The sequence below is a fragment of the Amblyomma americanum genome, chromosome 6 (assembly GCF_052857255.1).
Source record: "Amblyomma americanum isolate KBUSLIRL-KWMA chromosome 6, ASM5285725v1, whole genome shotgun sequence".
Lineage (NCBI taxonomy): Eukaryota > Metazoa > Arthropoda > Arachnida > Ixodida > Ixodidae > Amblyomma > Amblyomma americanum.
In genome coordinates this window covers 77247502-77274000 of record NC_135502.1, presented here as the reverse complement: position 1 = coordinate 77274000, position 26499 = coordinate 77247502, and the positions used below count along the sequence as shown (strand labels likewise).

Sequence of the window (26499 nt, the reverse complement as noted above, 5' to 3'; positions counted from 1 at the left end):
ATATCGATTGAGCTTTGCGAACTGGCCAGGTATCAACTAGGATTGGGGTTAATTGCAACTGAAGCAGGCCATACAACATTGCTGGGTCTGCAATGAGTTCAGTGCTAATTGACTCAATCGGAATAAAAAGTACCTGCGTGAAGTGGCATATTGCCTAATTATCAAGAAAAACGCTTTCCTGTGCGACTTCTAATAAAATAATGACACAAGCAAAACCGCCTTCAACCAGAAAAGCTTTATGGTCATACTCTCTACAGCTACCTGCAAGTAACATGGCAAAAGAGTTACCCTACATGAACCGTGGCACCTGATTACGAATTCCAGGCGGAACGCGTGAAATACTTTGCAGGCTGCCTTGGGAAGTCGTCTTCCAGCTTGGGTGTCTGAGGGTAGTCGTCGCGGTAGCCCTTCTCTGGTCTCGGCCGCTCAGTGTGGTGAATGCGAGGCATTGAAAAGTAGCCTAAGTGTGGGCGCTCTATGCCCAGCTGGTCAAGCATACAACCGTCCAATGCAGCCTGAGTTTTCCGGCAGCTGCAATGAAAGGATAAGTCAGTCAGGAAGATACAACCTAACTTAGAATTCGGAATAAGGTGTCCTGAAATGGCCAATACTCTATGAAAAACCAACAGCATTGGGGTGTCTTCTGCACAGAGAAGCAACACAAAAAGCTGACTGACTGTCCCTTTGGCACGCCCCGAAGGTGTTCTAAATGCTTGATATTTAAAGTCTTTCCAGATCCCCCGCTTATAAGCAAAAGTAGCACAGGCATCAATGCGAACAAGAAAACTATTCTAAACCTATGTTAAGGATATTCTAGCAATGCTTTTAGTAGTAATACACATTCTAGTAATGGCCACATCGGTCTTCCACCTCACCATATTACTATGGGGGCCATATGCTAGTCCCTAATAACCCTCCTCCTTTCATGTAAGCTCTTCTTCCTCCAAGACGGTTTCTTTAAGGTGGCATGGTGCTATTAGCATACATGCAAAGGCATCTGATATTACATGCTGCAGTATATAAGTGACGGCAATTAGATGGCTGGCAGTCCTACTCTAAAAACTCCACTGCGCTCTCCACTGCTAGCATTGTTGTCTTTTGTCCCGTAATATTACTCTGCACAACGCCCAATACTTCTAGTTGATCGTTACTTTCTCCTTTCTATTCATCTTACTGCACTCATTTTAGGCTGACCAGGATAGCATAGACTTGTCTAGAGAGCTCGAACTCCGTGCCGTCTGCGCTCCGCAGCGCGCAGGGTGTGTCTAGCGGCAGCGCCTGGTTCGAGGTTGTGCATCTTTGAGTGTCTAAGCATCATACATGTGCTATCTCGAACCAGGTGCGCCGCTAGACATCACTCTGTGCGCTGCGGAGCGTAGACAGGTCTGTGGACGACTAACTGTACATACGCTAAGGAGGTTACACCAGACAATGTAGTAAGGTAAGACCTACAAATGCAGAAGAGTTGTCATTAAACACAACAAAATGTTGGCCTGAATGACCAGCTCCCAACTACACCCTGTAGCTCCTCATTACATTACTTAACTGCCTTAGTTCTGTCAGCAAATAAATTTCATATGCAATAAAAATTTGCACTTGCAAACTACTTTTCAAAGTGCCCAAATCTAAAGAACTACTTTATGTACAATGCATAAGAAGACATTGGAGCATAACAAAAACTTGCCACACAGCCAACACATAAATACCTGAATTAAAAGGTGCAATCCCAAATTGCATGTGTGGTTTGCCTGCATGGCTGTATCCATGCAAACAACATTTAATGTCAAAATCTGAATTCTACTCAAAATCTCAAATTTCTACTTTCTGTAAAAATTACCTGCTACCGAAAATGATTCCGCAATGAATTTCCTACTCCAAGCAACCCCACCATAAATAAACCTGTGCCTGTGCATTTGCCTGCGAATTTGCCTGTGCTTTCCTTAGATTTTTCTCATACATGTGCCTTAACGAGCCTCTTATCTCCCAACCATTGTATATTGTATTGTATTGTAGGCGGTCACTAAACACCAAACATTATCATGAATTAAGTGTTCATGTGCTTCAAGAAACAAATTTCACATCCTCGCTTTTGCTTGCTGTGAAAGTGCTCAGGAACCATAGTGAAAAGAAACAAACTATGAGACAGACACCTGAAAACATAGCTTGGTCTACAGTCCATGGCTTACAGCTTGCTCAAGGCAATCTACTCCAACGGCTTTGGTCATGATTCCTGAGGCTCACTTGAAATTTTCTGTGTCTGGTGAACCATAGCTCGCAGCTAGTGTTTCCATATGGAGGCTTGTATGAGTACTTCAGTCCTTTTAAAAAAAACAAAAAACACCCTGGATTTCTGACGGAAGGCCGACATTTTCCCAAGAGTTATAGCGCTGTAAAATGCAGCAATCAGTGCCTGCATACGAAGTAGACTGTCTAAAGTTCTCTGCCACAGAAATTCTATCAACTGCGTGCGAGGCGTCTTCAAATCCTTAAGACGTCTGGTGCCTTCCTGGAGATGTGGCTCTTCCTGGATCGAGACCCATAGCCAGTACTGGAGCACCAAGGATTTGTCTCCACTGTTTGCTTTTCGAGATGGCACACACCCTCTTTGCACGTACCCAAGAAGGTGTGACAACGCTAAACAGGGCTTAAATGTCTGGAGAAATGAGCCTTTGTTTCAGCCAGAACATAGCCATGGTTAAGCACACATGCCAGAGCAGTGCTAGATAGAAGTTTTCAACTCACGGAGAAACAGTGCAAACATTATCCGCCATTCTAATGCAGCAAAAGATAAATAGCAACACAGTGCATATTCACCTGGCACTGCAATAAGTACTCTGCGAGTTCAAAAATGCGGGGCACTTCTTCCAGGGACATTAGCACTTCTATACTCCCGTTCCATATATCAGGTGCGACGTTGTGAAAGGTAAGGAAGTAGTCCACACAGAAAAATAAAGGGAGCCGTGCTACTCCGCGGTTAATCTGTGGCCGAGTGGCCTAAGCCACCGGAAACCGACAGCGTGTCGTCTGCAATAACAGTGCATTTAATCAAGCTCATAACAAATTTGTCATGTAGTAAGCCTGCAGGCAAAGTATTTACTGTGTTTCGTTCAACACAAGCAAAGCACTACTTTTTGGCCGCGGATGCAGGCAGCGCAAACAAGAGTGCTAGCTTTGACAGCGTTGCACCAGATGTATGAAACACAGCATAGTGTAGTGCATATTCACTGATGGTGGTTGACGGGTTGATTTGCAACAGTGTTTCCTGATCGAGGTAGCCCACTGAACATGGGTTGTCTGTCAGTGTATCACAGATGACATGCTGAAGCACCTCTCACCAAAGTTAGGTCACCTCGCTCAAAGGACAAAGTATACTCAACCAAACACACATTAACAGCATAAATTCACTGGAATGGTGGTTAGCAATGCAAAGCTGCCTCGTTTTATTTCTGCAGTGCATCAGATGGTTTTATCCCCCAGGTTAGGGAATGCACAAGCACAACCTTGACACAACCAACTTCCCATCTTCCCTTCAGTGTACAAGACACCATTAATCAAACACCAAGAGAACAAACCATCTAGAAAGATAAAGAGCCTTCCAGACAGTTGCATGGTGCATGTTCCCAGTGATGTGGAGAGGGTGGTACCATTCTCTGCACAAGGCTACTGCCAACTGCTTTCTGCCAAAAACAACAGTTGTTGAGGCAGGTATTCAGCAATGCCCACTGGCAGGTGCAACATGCCAGACTTCTTGGCACAGCAAGTGCTTCAGGTATCTACTTTGAGTATGTGAATGATCAGGCAAGGCAGAGAAGAAGGTGCATGTGCAGTAGGAGGTATCAACACCAAATGCCACACTAACCAATAACACGGACGACTAAGCAACCTGTCACTGCCAAGAAGAAGTGTCCACAGGGACCACGCTGCTCCCCTGTTTCCAGACTTCTTCTCTTCAAAGTTGTGGTTGGTTAATGGTCCAAAAAGTTAGTATGCCAGCCTTACTTTTAGCACTTGCAAATATGACTTCATTGAAGCATATTCTGGTTCAGTCACACTGCCCAAGTGACCCTGCTCTTGCCCTCATTCTCAAGCGCCCGCTAACAATACACTGATAGTTTCGTACCTGTGATAATTATTGAGTGTCCAGTGGCTTCCCTTTGCGCACTCACAACAATTACAAGTTACAGAAAACTGTAAAGCTTCAGAGAGTGTGGGTCAGGAGTGGCAGCATGGGAGCAGAAGTGTAGGTGAAGCAGAAAAACCCTCCATTGAAAGTAAGCTGATTTTAATAGAATTAGGAGGACAGCTTTTGCTTACCTTAATAAATTTTGGTTGTGGTTTGAATAAAATGAGATTTCATGCTGATGACATTTAAATGTTAAACTGATGACAAATATATACGAGTGTCCATGCACCATTGGAGCTGGATGACCAGACCTCACAGATACAAAAGTGCTAGAAAGCCTAACCCTGCAAGGGAAAGAGCTTTCCACTTTGTGACTACAAAAAACCACAAAGAGACAGCGATACTTGGCTGAGCTATGCACAATGTACTCCACATATTAAGTGTGTTGCCTTGCCATGCTCACAAGAAGACTGGTCCAAGGTTTCTCTGATCATAAGTTTGGTTCATTTCAACTTACTGGCGGTATTCCATTTCGCTGCTGCTCCACTCGAGGCAGTGTGCATAGTCATCGAACTGCTGGCGGCAAGCTTTCTTCACCTTGCGAAAGAAATCCAGGGCGCACTTGGTGACCTCCCGACCTTCGGCAAGGCACTTTCGTGGATCACTCTCCTCCCTCCGGCAAAGCATAAACTCCTAAAACAGACATCACGAGGACAACTATAAGCTTGTCGACATCATCTTATCAAAGTGAACATTTATGATACGTCACATGGACACAAAGCCTTCCATTTTCAACAGCTGCCATTTATGTTTTGCATTTAATTTATCTTTCAGGCAACATGAAACACACACATTTTAGTTATCACTAAGCTCGTTACCCTGCAAACATTTGGAATAAAGTTCAAAATGAGAATATAACGAAAGGATCGAAAATACCTTCAACAGAGCTGAAATTCCATTCCACAAATATTTTACAAGGACTGGCATGTGTTTTGAATAGGCCAATAAATGTAAAAACCCCAAACTGGCTACTAGCCATGATTTCTGCACGCAATTCTCATAGCTACAAAAGAGTAAAAAGTACTGGCTTTATAACATCATACATTTCTTGAAACTCGTCATATTTAGCACAAAGAACAGGAAAACAGAATAACACTAGCCCGATCCCCGATAACTGCAGTATTGGAACTGCAGTTCGAATCGCTTGACATGTCATTTGGGGCTACACATGAATATAAATATCTACTTTAGTCAACATGCAACCAGGGTAAAGTGAACAAGTTCTCGGGATGGCAAGAACATGTTGTCCAAGCAAACAATTTTTTTTTCATGTGCCATCGCTGAAATGACATTAAAATTTAATTTTTTTTATCTTTTTGTCCGTATGGCATGAAAGAAAGAATAATATGGAACATTTGCATGCTCAAGCAGAAACTGTCGCAACACATAGCACATTCGGTTTGAATCAAGATCGCTTCACATCCTCAGACTTGTGGTGAGCCTGGAAATGAATAGGATTGGTTATGTGAGGATATGTAACCGAAATATGACCATTTGGTGCATGCGCACTTATCGTCGCACTGAACTTGCTCAAAAAATGAACGCACCAGCGTTTTCATCAGCAAAAGAGCGACGAGCACTTCAGGCAGTTCTAAAAGACATCCCCTCACGCACTTCGGCAAAGCCGCTAATCGTTCGCCGAGGTTTGCAAATACTTATGCTTAGTTTTTTTCCTCTATTAAAAGCCACATTTTCAACGCTTCTGCCCATTATAAATGCCCTAGACGTGTCAATACACCGGTTTCGGCCTTCGTGAAGCGGAAGGTCACATAAGGCCGTTATAACACGTTTAATGCAAACTATTTATTCGTGGATTGTACAACCAGAGTTTCAAGGTTCCATCACAACCTACATAGTATGCAACATAAATTGTTGGATTTTCGATGCAATACTATGAAAATTCTTGCGATTAATAACCGTACGCGAAACCGCTGGTGCACGACACTACCTTGCTCTGCTCATCGCAGTACTTCCCAAAGTGATATGCCCCTGCACGTAATGCAGGCGTCGATATGTTGACTTCTTCAACATTTAGATCGCTGTCGCTTGGAAATTCATATGCATCAGTGAAAGGCATCCCGAAGACACCACAGTGGCAAATCGCTTGCACGGTAAAAACACCTTGGAAGTTGTCCGCTAACCCATGCACCAAAGCACCGCTGACACTGGACCAACGATGCAATCTAAAAGTCTGAAGTAAGGTAACTTGAGCGACAGGATGATGCTGATACTGGTAGTGGTTCGTATCCGGTGAATCATGATTTCACATGTCTGGATACTGCCAAAGAAAAAATAATAGTGAGAGGAGATAAGAATTGAACTTTTTAAAAGAATGCTTAAGTGCTGAATGTTTCATCCTGAACTGTCGCTCGAATTGGCAAACTTCCCTGAGTTGTTGCCCTACCTCCATGTCCATGAAATAGTGTAATGAGCAGTGTCCTCAAACAGCTGCTGCCTTACTTACTCTTTGAGTGAAAATTTTATTATTATAAAAACTATAATGCAACACAGTGTAATATTTAGGCTATCGAAATGAATGTATTTTTGGTTTAAAGGTTTATAGGTTTTGTAAATTTTTAAAACGTTCGTTGTACTGTATGTTTTTTGAAATAAAAAACAAATTTATAATTCAAAATAAAATTAACTTTTTGCAATTAAAATTGTATTTGCGAATAACAATTCTGAATATGAGCTGAACCGAAACCACATTGCAAATAAAAACGAAAAAAAATCTTTCGACGCCATTTTGAACTTTTTTCCATCAGCAGCGACCTCTACTACGGTTCTCGCACTTGTTTAGGTCGAGAGTGTCAATGTTGGTGTTATCATGGCGACAAACGACGATGAGCCAATGCATTTGTATGAAGTGTTTCAAAATTGTTTCAATAAGATAGCGAATAAACAGCCTGGTGAGTAGCCGAATGTTTAATATTTCCTTGGCATGCCTAATGGATTAGCGCAACCCTCTGTAGAGATGCTGGGACGGTGCCTGCTAGGAAGACGCTCTCTGCGGACAAAAGCATCACCAGTGAGGCTTAACGAACGTATTAGCGAAGGAAAACCTGTTAATTGACGCAGAAAACCATCACGAATCGGTCCGTTAGGCGGGGTTTTGTCTAGAAAAGCGGGCATCAGCCAAAGAGCGGGTCATCTGGTGTCGTTGTCTCGGTAGAGACACGGTCAGGTCGGCTGTTCGTGTCGGGATCTCCCAACGCCGCTTGGAGGAGACAGTGGATAGCGAAACACATTTTTTTTTTTATTTGGCGCGGAGCTTCACATTAGCTAGGCGTGTAACGGAAAATGCTTTCGTTTGTGTGTTACGGATCTCAGGGCTTTGTTTTGGTGCATGTTTTGCGCGCGTGGATGGCGTGCTTGGAGCAGGGTTTTGTTGTTTACACTTGACAGTCCGTAGACTTCACTTTTCTAGCCGTTCGGCTTTGATCGCAACCGTACGCATGCGGCCGTGTGCCGCATGCTGACTGCTTTTTTGTTAGAGTAGTAGAATCGCACCAGAAGAGTGGGCGTTATCCTCTGTCAGTTACCCGCTTGGACGGTTTCTCGTGGCGTCCTACAAACACGCCTCGTGCTAGCTGTGGCGCGTGCGTTTGCACGGGTTTGCATTTTCTGCGATCGGAGCGGAAATTTTCGTGTGAATAAAAAGTGGATCATGTATTGGCGTTCTCGGTCACTGCGCCTAGTTGCGAATTTGCTTTGCAGCTGCATCCGTAGACGGTCTGTCTAGCCGTTGCGAGTACGTAATCGTTCCGCAATTGCCTTTTCAGAAAAAAGTCGAGAAATGCCTTATGGAATGCCTTACGCCACACAAGGGGAAGACGCGCTACAACCGGTGAGTGTTTGCCTTTCGTTTTTGCAATCTTTGCTGCGCGTTATGGCAAGTTTCGAACGCCATGCTCGTGAAAAGTGCGACGCTTTCTACGGTGCCGTTAGTTTTCAAGAGAAAAACACTTCAGCTTTATAGCTTTGGGAATAAAATTATGATTAATAATGATTTAGGCGCGTCCTCGACTACATGAGTGTAGGTTACTTTTCAGTTGTATACAGACTGAAACGAGATGGTTGATCACTGCGGAAATCACCGTGTTATCGGTCTTGTGGACTGTGGAAGGTTCTGTTGTGAAGTTGAGAACACAAGCTTATTGTGGAAATGATCGTGATTGCCTTGGCATTGTAGAAATTGTGCTTGGCAGACTACTATCACTTACTTTCACAAGTCAGTAAAATTAGTACAGCCAACAGCTGTTTTTTTATTATTCGTGCATTTGAAGGCAGACTTGTGTTCTCTAAATGTTTGTTATGTCACTGCAACCATGGCTTCCAGTGTTGTAGTCGCCACAATGCAGGCGTCATTTTTTTTTTATTGCCGGTATGATGTGCACCTTCGTCTATAACCTGATGTTGAATAAACTGAGGAGCAAGTAATTTTCTTTCCGTAATGCTGGATCTTATTTTGGTGTGGAAGAAAAAATGCTTTGTGTTGAGTTGCTCGTTGTGCTTATAAAGGGAGGACAGACTCATTAAAATGGCGAAACCTTTGAGTATAAAAGTGCAGGCGGTGATTGATGAGGACAGAGCAGATGAAGAAACTGACACCTGAATATAGGCCACTAATGTGTTGCGGTTATTGTTGTGCTCTTCTGAGCATCATGCACATGTGTAGACAGATTATTGTGGCCACATGTCATTTTACTGCCACTTGAATGTGTTGGTTGATGTCTTTGTTTCTTGAAGCCATTTTGTCCCAGTGATATTTCTTCAGATGCTCAGGAGTGCATTCACCTCTAGCTTTGCTATTTGCAGTGCAGAACTAAATCTATAGCTGTGATTACTGTCCTGCTCGAGGCTTTTAAATGCGCATAACTGCTCGTATAAATTTTTAAGCCTTGTAGTAGCAGCTGGATAAAATATTTAAGAATCAATTGGGCCCTGCCACCCCGTAAAGAAATGTGCGTGATTTTTTCAGAACAAATTCATCCGCACTGATCCTGAACTTTGGTTTTTGGTCATTTTTTGTACTCTGCCATCCACATGCGTCTTTCTTTTGCAATGCAGGATGGTCTCGGCAACTTTCCTGGTGCAGAACCGATAGCATCGAATGACCCCGCCTACTTCCAATATGGCAATGCAGCTCAGCAGCGGTTACTACCACCGGACACAAGCAGAGGTGGGGATACGATTTGTTTTTTTAGTTTGTTGTATGCAGGAAGTACCTGTTGCTGTCCGCTCGTGTCAGAACAGTTGTAGTTGTCTATGTAGCGATACCCAAATTCTCCTTAAGTGTTTTTTTCTTTTTTTTAATTGCGCGACTGCGCAATGTATCTAGCTCATAGCCTCAATTTTTTTTAACGAAATATTTAGCTGCAGATCGCATAGAAGCTCACATGTGCACAAGAGAGATCACACAGAAGTGTACATATGGCAGCTGTATGAAAGGGAACTTAACTTAGCATGCACATGTAACCATTATTTACTCCATAGTTGTGAATGAAAAGCAGACTTTTTCTCTTGTTCCGAATAGGGTTCTTTGCTATGAATAATGCCCAAAAGAAATTTTTAACTTCTCTGCAGAAAGAACAGAAGTTCTGTGCAAACTGAGGGTTGCCTTTCGCATTGCAGCTACCGATACCATATTTTCCGGACTATAGTCTGCGGACTGTACATGTTTCAAAGTTTAAATTTCACGTGCTGCGGAGTATCTATAGGTGTGGACTTGCTATATATGATTTAATTTTTTAAAGATTGTTTTTCACAGACAAAGAAGCCTAGCATTGCTTTCAAAGTAAAAAAAAAAATGTCACCCATTTTGCCTGCAACATTTTACGGCGACAAATCGCATAGTGAAATTAGCTCCCATATACTGGATAGGCAAGCGAATGCTGCTTGCGGTGGAATTTTGCCTGGAATTTTGAGCAGAGTGGCAAAATCTCATTCAAGGACGCCAGTGGTGACGTAGTAACGCTTTGTGCTGTGACTGCGTCCAAGATGTCGTCAACGGCATGCAAGTCGTATTAGAAACAGCTGCAACGGCGGTGTCAGATTCTAAAAGCGATGAAGACACTGATGAGCTGTTCGTTGATTCCGACGCGCTTGAATTGTTTTACGCGAACAACCCTGGGGACTTATTTTGAAGAATTTTAGAACTGATTTCCATGTGGTCAGTGAGAGGCTTAGAGCTTTACTGCTTTACAAAATTTTTGGTTATCGAGTGTATACTGCTTGCTGACAATCTAAAAAGCTTTTGAGTCGAAATTCGTTTCTGTGGGCTATAATCTGGTAAATCCGATATATGAAAAACTACACATATACCACCTAAGCTACCTAAGCTGGTGGGCACACTATAACAGGAGATGAACTGTACCCATCACTTGTATGTTTGTCGGAAGCTAGGGGGGTTTTCTCGCTGTTTCGAGTAGTTTGTGCACGAGGAAAATGTCTAGAATTGCATGGTATGTGAAGATTAAAATTCTGAAGCTTGCATGCTGGTTGTGGCAATCTCCGTGGCGAAGGGCTTCAGATTAATTTCGGCCACTTGTGTCTCATTAAAATGCATCTAGGGTTCAATCCTGAGACCTTGTCCACAGCAGCAAGGTGTCCTAACCACTATGGTAATGCAGCGGGTCATATCTGCCTGAAGTATGTGCAAAGTGCATAAGAACGAAGCAGAACAAGTTTTGTTTCAGGAAGTGTAGTTTGTAATCTAATGCAGGCAGAGTTGTGAAGGCCTTCGTGTTCTGTTCAGGGACAGTGAGTGAAAGCTAGGAGAACCACTTTGTTGCACTTGCCATGGGGTTCCTGCTTGGCATTGCAGTAGTTTGAGGGAACATCACCTGACAGGCAGAGGGAGAAGTGTGGGGGATGCAGTGGCTGCATTATACAATAGATATTGTTCCTTGGGGCCAGAGACGTCCTTGTGCTTTGATTATTTTTCTCTTGCTGCAACGAAAACTAATGCTTGTGGTGGCATGGTTGGCATTATATTTCTTCTTACTGCCATGCATAACTAGAACGTTGCGTGATCACCTCGAAATGAACAAGCATAGTGCTCAGCGATTGATATCAGTGCTTTGTTCAATATTTTACATGGTTAACATGGAACACGAGTATTTAAAATAGAGCTTGGAGGGAGCTGTAGCTGGGTTGTGCTGAGTGGCTGTTATGACTGTGTTGCAAGCTCTACTGCTGGTGCTTCTTAAAGTAATTAGTAACTAATGCCATGCGAGAATTCATGATGCAGTTTTGTCTTTATTACGGTCATACCAATAACCTAATAAACATTGGAAACATTTAGAGGTAAAACTTTGCAGTCTTCGGATGTCTCGCAGCAGGCCACTGCAAGTGCAGCGGCTTTTACTGAGAAGCTAGCTCCTCAGAATTGGCCAATTTTATTGTGCAAATATCCTTTATTCTGAAGCTTGAAAAACATCATTAAGTGCAAACGGCCGGATGAATCTGCAAACAGCGCGAGAAAAGAAAGAAAAGCAATAGAATGAGGCGGAGAATGGCTGTACAAGAAAGCAAGCAAGGGAAGAAGGCGTGTTCCAACATTGTTTGTTTGTTTCCCTCCTTTTTCTAGCTTTATTCTTTTCTATTGTAAGTATTGTTTCTCAGCTTTAACACCAAGCTCTGTGCTGAGTACTGTCTCACTGTCCATTTCTCTTCCATTCTTCTGTCCATTTTCAGGTATAGCGAACAAAAGGAAAAGAGACGTGAGTAACCTCTTATTTATTCCGCGTTTTAGGTGCAACAAAAAGTGCGGACACATTTTTTATTTTTATTTTTTGCTGAGTGAACTCTAGCATGTGTTCTACATGCATAAAAACAACACTTCCACGTAATATTGATGTGACAAGGGCAAAACACATTCTATTTTAATGTTACTATTAGTTTGTCAAAATCTTGTGTCATTCTTGGGCGCAGAACAGTGTAATGTAGCAAGTTCATATGTACGTGCTGATTTGGGCCTGCCCATCAGATTAGCCATCCCACAAGACCTTCGTTACGCATTGCACACCTGCGAACAAAGCAGCAGGCAGTTTTCTGGTGACCTTAACAAGGGCCGAAATTTGAGAGTGGAAATTTTGTTGTAAATCTTATGTTGTAAATTGAGTTTGTGCTGCTGGCACGGAAATGCCCAGGCTCTATCTAAAAACAAGCGCACGAGCGGCCACTGTGCAGTCATTTACAGGTTGATAATTGGTATGTGCACTTTCAAGCTTCGGTAGCATGCACTTATTTGTGTGGTTTGTAGGGGTTTGTAGCTAGCGGCACCACTGTACAAAAAGCTTTTCTTTTACCTTTGGCTACACGTGTTTGTGTCAGGGTATTCTTTCACTGCACTGTCCACATTTTTTTTTTCATTGGGCATCCAGACATCGTTTCTTGCGGAGCCCTCTCTGCTTGCATCGACTAGTTTGGAAAGCGGAGAATGTGAACAGTCAACATATTTCGCCTGTTGCAATCTTGAACGACAGATGTGACAGCTGTAAATGTTCAGATTTTAGGCCCTCGGATATAAAGGCATCTTTCGACAGCATGTTGTTCTGTCACCCTGTAAGCATTGTAACTTTGTCATTGCAGGGAATACTCATTGTTTTGTAAATGTACTCACATCAGGGTTGCTTTCTTGTCACTTGGTACACGTGTGCTGGTTGGAAGTAGACCGTAGTGATATGTCACCTTGTGGTGTCAGCTTAGGTGTTAGCTCTGAACGAGCTGTTGTTAAATCACTGAACCATCTAGAAAGAAATGGGCCATGCTATTAGTGATAAACCCTCTTCTTTGTGTTTGAGCACGACTTGAGCAAGAATTGCCAATTGACGAAAGACATTTTGACACATCAACACCGCTGACTTCATAACCGCATGGCGACCTTATAAGCATGTGCAGTTCTAGTGGGTGCCGTCTCTAAACAAGTGCAGCAAGCATTTTGTATACATTTACTGTTGCACAAAGTGTAAGTAGGAAAAGGTTATCTTCTAGATTGACATCATATGTTTTACACGAAAGTCATCTTGCTGGGCAATAGTTACATATGCTTGTATTTATCCGTGTGCAAATATTTTCTTTTTTAAATATTTCATTTAGTAGGTTTCGCATCGTGTGGGTGATAATTTTAGTTGCAGTGCAAGTGCTGAGCAGTACCATAGCATCAGTGCATGTGTTCAGTTTTAAGTGTTGGGTCGCTACTTCATTTGGCACAGGAGCGTCTAATATTTTGAATCCATAAATTGGGTCTTTGTGCTGAAACTTAACGGACATAAAGCTTCACCCTTGGAGCTGCTATTGTTTTTTCTTTTTTTTCGTTAAGTTGCTTACAACTAGCATATTTTTGTTTTTGGCTCATGTCCCGACTAGTTGTGTAGCCGAATGGCTCGCCTAATGGACGGCTTGCACTTTAACTCCTTATTTGCAAAAGCCATTGGCTCAGACTGGTGTAAAGTTCATTTATTGAACTTAAAGAAATTGTGGACTCTTTCAACTCCCTAATTATTTATGTGGCCTTTGTTAAACTATAGATGTTTGCTCCTTATTGTATCGATATCGTGTGTGTAGAACTGTCAAATGATGGAGATCTTGCTTTGAGGCTTTTTTTTTTTTTGAAGTATTTGAAAAAAAGAAAACAACTGTGCCAGTGATCATGCTGGTCACCTGTTATGTTGTGTCCGCAAATTCTGAAAACAGGAACTGTATTGTGCTTAGGGTAATTTAGTCATTTCCTAATGCGTCGAGTTATCTCTGGTTGAAGTCATCCTTGACGCAAACAGGGGCGGCAGTGCTGTCACTTGTTTGCACTTTGCATTCCATGAATATGTCATTCTACAGCCAGTCACTGCACTTCACTAATTTTTCGCAGGTTAATCTTGGCAAACAGGACACACACCTGAAAACTGAAATCAATCACAGTCTGTCATAAGCCGCTCTGCAAAGCGTTTTGGAAACATTCCCTTGCTTCCTCAGTGGTGCAGATGTGGGTGTTTGACCACTTTGTGACATTTTTTTTGCGGGCAGGTCATAGAGCCAGATGATTTGGACGTCCACTGGGTGAGTGCTGCATGGAATTGCATGATTTCTCTGCCCTCTTAGCTTTGTGCCTTTCAACTTTGGAAGCAAGCAGAGTCGGTATAATGTAACGATTCCTCCTATTAAGGATTCCGTTTTTTAATTTTCGTGGGCGTGGCATCACTTCAGGCATTGAAGGGCGGGAAATTCAGAAATAGCATAGAATCTGTTGTAGAAACGTAATACCAGCCCAGATTGCGCAGTTTGCGTGGCAGTCTTGTTGGGCACCTGAAGATTACCTGGGTGTGTACAATGTGCATACAAATGACACCGTGTCCTTTCAAGATTTCACACTTTATGTGGTCATAAACAACTGCTGCCTCAATGTAGAATGTAGGTCAATGAGGAGCCACCTTGATCACGTCGGGATGATTCCATTACACACATTTTGTCTGCCATGTCCATCGATATAGTGACGCCACATTTGTGTACAATTCACTGCTAGTACAGGATTGGTGTGTCCGTGTGCTGCAGCTGTTTCTTTCGTGGCCAATCGCAGGGTGAAGTTTCTTTTTTCTTTTTTGCGGGGGGGGGGGGGGGGGGGGTGCACCGCACTCATTACATTTATTTTTCACCAGAGTTGTGTGCCACCTAGCAAAGTGGTCACTGTATTAAATCAGAACCGTCACAAGGGTTACCTGTTGGGCTATTTTTCTTCTGTCATGCTAGTGGCATATATCTGTAGTCATATATCTTAGCAAATAATGGGCATCATTACTGTGCACCACCGTGCCTAATGTTCCAAAGAAGAGCAACAACCACATTGCTCTCACATTTCGGCACGCGTTGGGCATTACGTGATAGCTCTGTATTTGAACCCGTCCACTGGACCACTCACATGGTTGCAAGGTTTGAAAGCCATCAAGTGATGTTTCATCATTGAAGCTCATTCGGAAGTTCTTTTTGGGCCCGCAATCTGATGACATCCCCCGTCTGCCTGGTAGCACGTATACACCCGCAGGGCCGCTGTGTACAGCACATCCACCACTGTGATGTCGTGCCTACCTTTATAAGGCTAGATTCGTTCCTCATGGAAACTACCTGGAAAAATATTAACCGAAGTTATTATTCTCACAGTCGCGATGCTTTTAAATGTTCGCGTGTGTCGCCGCTTTCCGCCTTGGGAGAAGCGCTACCAATGTCGGCGGCAGGCAGCGGCAGGCCACCTTCTCCTCGAAGCTGGTGTGGTCCCGCCAGTCGACCGGTTGTTGCAGCGCGTACGCCAGCGGCCTTGTAGATTATACGAACGCCCTCTTGCACCCCCCCCCCCCCCCCCCCCTCATCGGCCGAACAGCTGGCCACGCCGCGATCCGACACGGCAGCTGCTGCTCGACCATCGGCGCCCCTGGGGAGTCCCTACAACCCCCACCGGCGGTGGTGCCCTGGGGGCCGACCTCGCGGCGAGAAGGGGGGGCACCGCGGAGGTCAAGGGTTCGCGCACCTCCCGCGTATTCGATCGACTGCCCTTGATCTCTCTGTGGTGCGCGTCAGCGCATCTTCTTCTCCTGCGACACGCGCGTGTGTTTTAATTGCCACCCGGCTTTCTTTTTTCCCCGATGGGCGAAGCCGTCGTGGCCGCTGCTCCTTCGCCTCGTGCCTGCGCCTGCGAGTGCGCCCTTTCGATCACCCTTTTGAGTGACACACGCCGCGTAAGGGAAGAAGGAACCGAAATTGAGCGAAGGCGCCAGCGGCCTTGAGCGAGCAGTTGCGCGCTCGGGGTAACGGGCGATTTTTTTTCGGAGGGCGGATGAACTCGCCAGAAGCGAGGCAGACGGCACCCGAAGAAGCCGCGCTTGATTACTTGCTTTCCGTGCGTGTTTCCTCCTGGCTAGGTCTGTCGAATACGGCCAGTGTCGGCGCGGCTGAGGTCGCGAGGCGTCTTTGCGAACCTTGGAAACGAGTTGCCTGCCGTTTGGAGGTGGCGCGAAACGGGCTCCCCCGGCTGTGATGGGCGTTCGGCCAAATCTTGATGCGCTCATCAAAAGTTACTTTGCATTCATTCTCCGGGTGTTTAAGATAGGGACCCCCCCTTTACTCCTTCGATTGCGATCGCAAGCTGTGTAGCTGGCGTCTGTCTCAAGGGAAAGGCGGCGCGAGGTTTCGTTCGCTACACCAAGTTTGGCGCCGATCGTGACAGGTGTTGTGCCGCGGCGCCGATGCCGTGTCGTGGTGTTCGCGCTTGTGGAGAAATTCGCTTCGAACTGTCCGGCTTGCGAAGGGCCGTTGACGGGGAGGCAGTCAAAGTATAGCCACGCGTTTGCGGGTGGTGCGTCTTTTTTTCCCGTTCGCAGCAGCAGCTGCAGGAGCGGTCACCACTTGTAACAGATCGTGCAGGTAGCCGGTGGAGGCTTGGCCTGGGGTGCCTCGATGCATGTGCCCAGGGCAGTTGTGATGACGCCTTGTGGCGGCGGCGGCGGCGGAAAACCAAGCCAGCGACCAAGCGCACTGACGTGGCTGCAGTTTGAGAGAGAGAGAAGCGCGCCACTAACTGGGTGGGGGCGCGGAGCTTCACCACCCGCTACCGAAGAGCAGGGCGACGCTGTTGTAGCCCTGCAGCTCCAGCTTGTTGCGGATAGCGTGACGGAGGCCGGCTGGAATGTAAAACGCCTTCCTGTGTGTGCGCGGGCCCGCGGCGCGTGACGCCGCTCGTCGTGGGTGTTTGGGTGAACGAGAGATAAAGTGCAGCATGAAGTCGCCACTCGTTTTTTTTTTTCGCTTCCCCCTCTATTACCACCACCACCGCGCGGTGTGTGTGTGTGTGCTTAGTGGGGTACTAGTCCCTCGTTTTTCGCGGAGCTTTATTGGTAACCCGGCGGCGCCCACAGCCGTTGATCGTCCCAACGAACGTATTTGCATCGTATTTTTTTTTCTATTTGTGTGACTCGTAGTGGGCGTGTGAAGCGTCCCGACGGAGCCGCAGCGGAAAAAAAAAATATCCTTGCGTTTTTTTTTCTTCGTTATTAGCTCTAGTGTAATTTCTTAGCTGCACCGATCCTGGGAGCATGGGCATCGGCTCCTATAGTTTGCACTTGCAAAGTCTTGTACAACTAGCTGGATGCCCGTGATGCCAGCTTTGTTTCTCGCCATTCTCGCGTGACACGTGCATCACGATAATAGTAGGGAGCCATTGTCCGGATGTGCACTGCTTTGTGCTGGTTTCGATGTCCTTTTTCTGGGCGACCTTTCGGGAGCTTCTGCGTGAGTCTGAAAGCCCGACGCGGGCCCGCTGGTCTGTCGTGGTGTTCGGGCTGTTCCTACCCGATACTTTTTTTCACCTTTTGCACCAGCGCAGTCGAGCCGTCGTCATTGCTGGGATCGGCCGGCAAAGAATGTAGTCATATATTGGATTGAGAATTTGTTTAAAAAAATAGGGTTGTAAAACTCCGGCTACCCTTAGTACTATGGGATTCGGGTGACTCCGCCCTTCTTTTGTCCGCGCGGTGGCCTACCCCGTCCGCGTGAGAAGAGACGGTGGGACGTGGTGAACCGTCAGCCCCCGTCTTCCCGAGGCGGACGTCCGCCCGCAGCGGGCCGTGCAGGAACTACAGTGGCCCGTGCACGCAGCGGCCCTCCGGTGCCTTGGGCCGGACGTCCACCGGCCGCGGCCCGTTTCCTGTCCGCAGGTGTGCGTGGGAGGTGTCCGCGGCCAGTTTCACCAAAATGCCTACTAGGCTCTATGGAGTGTTCACGAAGGGGGAAAAAAGTTAGGGGGGGGGGAGGGATCACGGTACCAATGAGGTTCAGAGAAGGCAGCCTGCTGAGTCTTGTTCCACGAAGGTATGTGTTCGCAGAGCATGTGGAGGGGTGTGTGTGTAGTCTCGAGAATGCACCTTCTATTGCCATGTGACCACAAAGTTTGGGGGTGGGGTTACTGCTGCCCACTCTTCCGTGGCATTGGGCGTGAGGTCTATTGTTATTATTATCATACCCCTGCTCAGTCACGTGTGTTCTTTGTGGTGAGATTCGAACTCATTTAATGTGTGTACCACTAAAGATTTTCCGCTGTGGGATGGTAACTGGGAAACAGTTGTAAGTGTGGAGCCAACGCAGGCATAAATAGATATAAAATTTCGATAAAGAAAGACGCGTTAAGACGAGGACAGGCGACGAAAGAAGCACGCACACACAGCGCAATCCTTTGTGTGTTTTTCGGGCTTTTCTCTTCGCCCCCTCCCCGTCGTCTTTTCGTGCATTTTTTTCCAACTTGCCGACTTGCAGCAAACTAGTCCGCCGAAAGAATAGGAGTCGCCCCCGCGAGCAGATTGTAGACTGGATTTCCGCTGACAGCGCTTTGCCGATCTGTTCGGCAGTTTTCGCGCGTCTGAATTAGACGGTTTTAACACTTCGAGAGTGACCTGCCACACTCTGCGTATCTTTGCCGTTGCAAATGCCCCGTACTCCGCGAAACGTGTGAACACAAGCCATCCTTTTCCTTAGCTTTGTTAGCTTCCGATTTACTCGTAACTGGCTCTCGGGCGCTCCGCTTCTGTGTGCGATTAATCTGCGCTTAATCGCTGTGTGCGCATCGAAGGAAGATGCGGTCGCATAGCGAGCGGGCTCCAAGGCTGCCATCGTTTGTTCGTCTTTCTCCTTTCTTTTTTTTCCCTGTTGCCCGGGTGTGGCGACTCGCTGGCCTGATTCTGCAAAGCTCGCCGCTACGTCCCGTGCTCGCACCGCCGTCGGTTGCAGCGGACGACAAGTGCCGGCGGTGGGCAAATACTCCCGTTTTTCACCCGCGAACACGTCGGCCTGTCGCAGTGCAGCGGCGCGCTCGGCCTTGGCCGGACCCCGTCTCCTCCTCCTCCTCTCACCCTGCCTACTACGAGCGAGTTTTCATTCATCCACTCGCTGGAAGACGGTCGCTCGGAACCGCATTCACGCCGCGTCCTTCACCGCGCCGTGATTCATATTTTATTTTCGTGTGTGCTTGCCCCTCCCCTTTCAGGGAAAAAGCTGCTGGGGTGCTTTAAGGGGGGGCGAGTGAGTGAGGTGTATCGGCCGATTTCCCGCGCGTAGTATCGTGTGTGATCGTTGCGACCTGCTTTGATCTCTCCCTTCCGCTGTGTGTACTTGATTCGGCTCGCTCGCGTTGCGCGCAGGTAGCACTGCGCTGCCTCCGGCGTCCTCGGCCTACGCTCCCCCCTCTCCCGAGGGCTGCCCCGCGTGTGTACCTTGGCTCCGCTTCGAGGCGGAAACGAGGTTGGCGGCGCTCGTTTTTCTCGCTTGTTCCACCGACACCCTCCCTCCCCTCGGCTCTGGGTGCCTCCGTGATGCGGCGAGGGGCGGCGCCGCTGCGTGCCTTCTCCTCGGGGTTGCTCACCGCCGCTGGCGACAGAGCGGGCCCATGTGCGTGACCCTCCTCTCTACGCGCGCCTTGAGTGCCCGTTCGTCCCTGCCGCTGCATTTCTGAACGGCCCACGCGTCTTGCGGCACACACCCCGCAGCATGCGCTCCCTCTCTCCTGTCGCCCCGCGGCCTAGCCCTTTCGCTGGCCAACCGCGTTCTTGCTCTTCGGTCGAGGTGATTCCTATCTGTGCCTGGTCATTTATCCTGGTGGGACCCCGCGTTCGGCCTAGGAGACCTCTTCGTCTTCGGAGATGGGAGTGAGGGATTCGGGGAGCTGCGACCTTGAACGTGCGAGCATTTTTAACGCGATAGCTTTAAAAGCGCTGGAACGGGGGTGGAGATTGTGTTGCACAAGTTCTCTGTCTCTTCAGCCGGGCTCTGTTGGCGCGAGCCTGTAAAGCAAGCCGAAGGCTGCCCGAGGTTCGGTTCCTAAGGACACGGGTGAGCTCTCGCCCGAGGCGACCCTATTGAAAATAGGGCTAATCTGTGCTCCCTGAAGGGGGTACGCTGCCTCAGGGCTGGCAGTTACTGGGAAATGGTGAACCGCGGCCCCAACCAGAACATTAGCACCTTCACTAATGATGGGCTGCATTGACTTTTGCGCAATTGTCGGCTGTCGACCGGAGGGTCGGCTACCTGGACACAGTCTAAGTCTATGATCGGGGCTGTGAATAATAATTATAATTGGTTTTGGGGGAAAGGAAATGGCGCAGTATCTGTCTCATATATCGTTGGACACCTGAACCGTGCCGTAAGGGAAGGGATAAAGGAGGGAGTGAAAGAAGAAAGGAAGAAGAGGTGCCGTAGTGGAGGGCTCCGGAATAATTTCGACCACCTGGGGATCTTTAACGTGCACTGACATCGCACAGCACACGGGCGCCTTAGCGTTTTTCCTCCATAAAAACGCAGCCGCTGCGGTCGGGTTCGAACCCGGGAGATGGGGCTGTAGAGTACTAGGTTTGCTTCCAGGATGGCTAACACTGGGAGGAGGGGCAGCGTGTAACAGCTTGGGCCTTCATCGCCATGTCTCCCAGCGTCACGCTGAGAGTAGTAGCGCGCTCCTGTAATCCAGTGAATAGGAGGCGACGCATTTAGCGATCCTGGAAAAGGGGATGGTGGTGACCCTGTCCCGGGAGACGAAGTGAGAGAATTCTTACACCGTGAGGCAGCCTAGGGATATGCTGCTGCGGCTAAGTCTCAAGCAGAATCGCATGAGGGAAATCCCCGCTGACTAAAGTCATCAGGAGTAGGGGCGTCCCTGCGTAACCCGAGCCCTTGGGTCACTCGGGAGCGCTGCTTGGGCCTGTCCTCGTTCCCCTCCGGGAAACCAGGGCCATGTCTGGAAAACGCTGCGGTCGTCTCATTAAGCTAAGAGAGCGAGGACGAATCGAAAGCAGAACTGGCGCTTGCGTCCCTTAAGTAGTACCGCTCTGAGACCATAGGGGTGAGGCCCATATTCGCGCTTCCGGTACGTAGACGGTTGGTCCTGACTTAGTACAACACCAGGGCCGGCGTCAAATCCAAGATGTTGAAGGAAATTTGGAATAATCGGGCTCTCGCTTGAAGTGCGGCACGAAGAGGCCACCAGAAGTCGAGGGCGCTTCGGCATCTGGGAGGGGTGCGCAGCACGGAAGCGCACCACGGGGCGTCTATCCGATGCGGGTGGGTTGGACCCACATGTCACCAACGAAGTGGCAGTAGTTTATCGGTCCGCCACGCTCGCTCCAGAAATGACGTGAAAAAAAAAATATAGCCAGTACTGCTTCGCGCGGAGCTACCTTCATGCCTGCACGCGTCCCGTGGTATTCCCAAGCTCTAGGGACAAACCGTGAACGTATGGCATGGGTGCAGTTCTTTTTTGAGGTACTTTGGACCTCACTGACATGAAAGTTGTTTAAGTGAGACCTGGAAAGCAAAAAGAAATCAGCCGGATAGTTTGCGACTCGTTTGCATGATTTGACGTTCCTCAAGTCCCATTTTGCACATTTGTAAATATTAGCACATATATACGTATATGCTTGCTTGCATCACCGCTGTCATTGCCTCTGCGTTGTGTACGCAAGTGTCATTCACCCCCCACCCCCATACTGAGCAACAAGAGTACGTGATATTAATTGCTTCGTTTTGTGCCTACCCGATTTTGAGCAACTAATCCCGTATTTTTGCCATTTGATTCGCTCTAACCTTTCTGCCCTTTCCTTACCTGCCAATATCACCAGGCTCATTATTGAGTGGCCACCGTGCTTTTCAAGGTCTGCTGTTTAGTCTTCGTGTTGCTGCTGTCCCCTAAGAGCACAGTATACTAGAAAGCGCCTTCATCCGGTTCTTTATTGCGGGATCCGTTCTTTGCCTTTTTCATTGTAAGCATCGCCCGCTCGTTCGTGGTTGTTCCCGGAGCAAGCGCGGCGTATTGTGTGCTTCCTCTGTCGACAGTTCGATCTGCCGCCGCCGCTTGGTAGTGGCCTCGCGAACCGGGCTGCACTCCTCGCCCGTTTTTGCGCTAAAGCGGAACCTAGGAGCACGATGCAAGTGCTTCCAGAGGGTGTTTTGGCCTCATGCTTTCGTGAGCCAGCCCCGCCTCATCATCTGCAAGCCGCGTCAAAAGTGGCCAAACTCGTCGTTCAACTGCGCTCGCTGCGATACATGGTGCGCGACACGCACTTGAACACTTTACAGGGGCCATGCCTAGCTTTTTTTTTTTTTTACGGAGTGGGGAGGTGGGGGTGGCGAACACCGATGAGGATGTTTAGGCCATTGCCGCCGTCGGTCGTGTGGTGCACTTTACCGCTTGCTAACCGCCGGGCGACGTCTCGTCAGTCACCCAAATGGCTTCTTCACCTGGCTTCGTTTACCGCGCTTCGCGATGGACGCCGCCGGCGAGACCACCGTGCAGTGAAGTGGCTGTTGTCCGCGGGTGTAGCGAGACGCGGCGGCGCCTCTTCCTCCGCCCCCGTCAGACGCCGCACACCGGAAGGCCTTGGCGGCGCGCGCCAATGCCCACACACGTTCACGCTTTTCTCTCAGGCCGCTGCAGCTTGTGGCTCTCTCGCCACCAAAGGCGGACGACGCGTCTCCTCTTCCTCGATGACGGACGCCCATTACGCGGCTTCCACCGCCGCCTCGAGTCTGTGCTTCCAAGGTGGCTGCCGCACAAAAGAGGTGGCGACGTCGTCCTGCCGTGGTCGTCGGCGCGTGTTGGGACGCGGTCAGTCTCCGACAATTCGACGAAGAGCGCGCGGTAACGAGAGGTGATTCCGTCTGGTGGCGGCGAGAACTTTAATGGACACAGGGGAGTTTAGGACACGCAGGTCTTTGGGCCCCCACAAGTGCACTCAAACGTTCATGTCCCGGAGGCTCCTGACGCTCGCAGCCCGGCCTGTGGCGATGGCTTGCTTGGCCGGGTCCTCGGAGCGCAGTAGGGTCTCCCAACCCTACCAAGCGGTAAGGTGCTCGAGGCCCCGCGGGGGAGGATCCGTCGGGCAGAGGAAAAGGATATGATGGAGAGTGGCTTTGGGGTGGTGGCAGAGGGCACCGCCGATGGGCGGCCACGTGAGCCGTTTGGAGCGAGCCTGTGTTCACAAAAGATGACTTGCCACCAGCGCCCGGTACGGCCTCGTGTTTTTTTTTTTTTAGATCATGAGACCTCCACTTTCGCGTTGAATAAAGGCGTTCGGCCAAACATTCAGCGAGCTGGTTAATTCCTGGTAAGCAGTGCTCGACGCCTTCGCGATCGCGCTGCGTGATCGCGGCGTCAGCCGCTGTACTACGGACGGCAGGGCCGATAGTGGACCCCGCTTCGGCGAGCGATTGGCGACTTATGGTCGCGCGTCGATTTTTCTGCTGTTAAAGACGTAGTGGCTCCATATGCTTACAGTGCGCCCTAAGCCTTGACCATTGTGGCAGGGATTGTCACATCACGTAGACTGTTTGCATTGGAATATTCAGGCGAAGGAGTTCATCTCAGCGTACTGTTAAGATATCGCGCGTGCTCTCAGTCGTTGTTGCTTATGAGTTCACCTTGAAGTAGCTGCACGGTTGTCCGAAAGCCACCTGGAGACTGGTATGACGCTGGTTGTTCAACGTGGCGTTAGGGCACTCTGAGCCCCGCGTGCCCGCTTTCTTGACAACAGAGTTGGGCCGTACTTCCGGACAACTTTCTGTTCCACCGAAGCCCAGGCTATAGGATGTGAAAGGGAAGGAGACGAGTCTTTGTCCACGTGTCACTGCTCCAAGTGGTCCGGACTGCAAACCAGTTTTTAACCACCCTGCAAGTGTTCTTTTATTTTGTCCGAAGAACGAAGCAGGAACGCTTCTGTTGTCGACGCAGTGTCCTGAACCGCAGCTCTCTCTCCAGCTGCCTAATCTGACAACTGCCAGGGTGATCCGCGGGCGCACAGGGCGTTGACTTGAAGCCCAGCTTGAGTTGACGATCACATCACGCTCCCTGGGTCCCCTTTTTCGGATACAGAAAACACTTGCTCAAAATACTGGGTAGGAGTATTTTGAAATTGCAAAAGCCAGGAAGCCGAAACGGGAGTGACGTCACAAAAACTGTCACGAAACCCCTTGTGTGCGCGTTGATTGGCTAGACTGACGACTGTCCTGGGTCAATATTTCTCCGGAATGGCCTGGTGCAGCAACTCGGATTTTTTGCCCTTCGGTAAAATCGTAGCGAGTATCAAAAGCCGTTTATCCAGAAGGTTCCACGCAAGGTTGCCCGTAGAAATTTCTCCGATCGAGGCCACGAAATGGGGGGGAAAAAAACGCCGGAGTTGCTCTTTAAGAAGCCGGGGTGGCGGTTCAACAGAAACGGGAAAGGGATACTGGAAAGTCAATGACACGAGAAACGAGCCTACCCGGGCCGAGCAATTTTTCTGCGCCCATGATGGCACCCTGCATAAAGCCACATTCCTTCAGGAGGAGAGTCGGCGAAGGCATAGCTTAGAAAATGTGGGCGGAGAACCGGCTGGAAGACTCCCTAATCAAGAAAGATGACGTTAGAAATTGGCGTTACTGACAGGTCGCTGCAGGTATGCACCTCTCGCCGCATTCTTTTTTTCTTTTTTTTTTCGTGGAGAAACCGGCATTGTTATTTTTCAACCCCAGTCCGACCACGCTTCCTTTGTGTAACCACTTCCCCTATGGTTCGTCAAGGCCGTTCCAGGAAAGATGTAAAGAAGAAAGAAAAACTTCCTGAAAAAAAAAAAAAACTTGAGAGTGGCACGGCCGCCGCCATATTGTGCACTGGAATGTGCATAGTACAGCTCCCCACGTTCTCCCCACTGCCCATATAACTGGTTTTCCCCGGCTTCCAGACCCCCCCCCACCTTACACATCCTTAATGCATGGGGCTGCCATCGCGCTGCTAACTGAGGACAGTTCCAACCATTCAAAATTATTTCTCTCTTCCCGGCTACGTTGACATCCCTCTAGTAGCATAAGAGGCATATATCGCGGAGGAAATCCAAAACTGGATTGAAAAAAAAAATCCCTGAAATCGATTCAAACTCGTGTCGTCATTACCAAAAGGACTGGTTGGTTTTCGTCGTTTTGAAGTGAATGACGGTTTAGCGTTGCCTCTGAAATCCGCGCGAGAAGATAAGCGTCGAAGCCTATTTTCCGAAATCGGCCGCTGGTGGCGACACCTGTATTTCGTTCTTAAGCGTTTTCTAGCTTGCGACAAAGCTCCGTTTCCGGTGAGCGGAGTCTGTCTGTTTAGAACGCGGTACTTTATCGATGAAGGCCAGCTTCATTCTGTCTTCAGTTTCCACTTAAAGGACTGCAGACATTTGGAAAAAACTTCGGTAGAAACGCTGTGGCGTAGGTTTAACTCACTGCAGCACTACAACCAGTCTGATTCAAGAGCTAGAAGCACAACAAAGGACCTATCGGCAGATACATTTCCGCTCTTTAGTGCCTCATGTGACCTAAAGGTCGGCTACACGCCAACAACCATTGTTCCGTCGATGGAACCTAAGCAGCACGAGAGAAGAAATTGTATTACAAATTATTTAGCGGTCGCGGGCGAATGCCACGGGGTGCTCTAATGTATACCAGCAGCGTTCGAATGAAGTAGAAGCCGTCCATTGCTCGAGACGGGTCGGCTGGTGTCTCGTGCCACTGCATCTTGTGGCTTTTTGTTCATTTTGTGTAAATGTGTTTTTCAATTCTCTTCTCTCTTGTTCCCTGCTACCTTGGCTGCTTATATTTTGCTGTCTGCGGAATAAACGTTCAGCTGCCTAGCGCCGTCTGTGTGCCTCTTCCTCCTGAGCCTTTTTCTGCGCGCCATTTTTGCGTGTTCCCCTTAACTCGCTGGTTAAATTAGATTCGTGGCATTTATCGAGTGGGAAGCACAATCCGAGCGACTTAGGCCTTGGCTTCGAGGTCTTAGTTTCTTGTGTGTTCCTCTCTCTCATTTATTTTCTGTAGTCGCCAAACATTGCTGCCGAGAGGGAGGAGGATTAGCTCAAGTCCAACGCGCTAGTTTTGACTCCCGCTGTGATCCCGGTGGGGGGGGGGGGTGTCTCTCTTTTGCAGTTTCTGCGCTTGCCTCGCCCAGCCCACGTAAGGTGTCATTGACACATTTTTGCTGGCGGCTCGATTACGCCAGAGATAGCCCGTGATATCCTCTCTCGTTCGCCCCGGCTGCGATCTGAGGTAGCTGGCGCGTAAGTTCCTTTCTCGCTTTCTGCCGCAGCGGTCCGTTATGTATATATTGTATCCAGTAAATGTCGCTCGCGTGTGCACTGTTTTGTATATGTGTATTTTTTTTCTAGTGCGTGGTAGCGCATTTAGTTTTCGCGTAGGCGTTAAGCGCGTTTCTCTCCTCCTTTTGCCCTCCAGTCTCCTTGTTCGTTTTGGATTGAGGTGCACTATTATTAATTGGGGGCACG

The 26499-nt window shown here is 48.2% G+C and overlaps 2 protein-coding genes across 12 annotated transcripts in view; one reads left to right on the top strand and one right to left on the bottom strand.

Annotated features, from left to right (window-relative positions):
- Nucleotides 1-220: 220 nt before the first annotated feature.
- Nucleotides 221-6381, bottom strand: ND-19 (NADH dehydrogenase [ubiquinone] 1 alpha subcomplex subunit 8). Its single transcript, XM_077627445.1, has 3 exons — nt 6132-6381; nt 4641-4816; nt 221-531 (listed from the first exon to the last, which is right to left on the bottom strand). The coding sequence occupies exons 1-3, from the start codon at nt 6258-6260 to the stop codon at nt 312-314; spliced, it is 525 nt and encodes a 174-aa protein (XP_077483571.1). The 5' UTR covers nt 6261-6381; the 3' UTR covers nt 221-311.
- A 583-nt stretch (nt 6382-6964) lies between these two features.
- The window catches only part of LOC144093746 (transcription factor 4-like), a 136192-nt gene continuing 116657 nt past the window's right edge, over nt 6965-26499 (top strand). For 10 of the 11 annotated variants that reach the window (XM_077627438.1, XM_077627435.1, XM_077627433.1 and 7 more), the window contains exons 1-5: nt 6971-7092; nt 7966-8030; nt 9254-9365; nt 11882-11907; nt 14210-14242. In XM_077627438.1, the coding sequence (XP_077483564.1) occupies nt 7011-7092; nt 7966-8030; nt 9254-9365; nt 11882-11907; nt 14210-14242 (318 nt within the window). In that variant the 5' untranslated portion in view covers nt 6971-7010. Of the gene's footprint in view, nt 7093-7965; nt 8031-9253; nt 9366-11881; nt 11908-14209; nt 14243-26499 lie in introns of all 11 variants that reach the window. The other variant, XM_077627437.1, reaches the window with a different exon arrangement.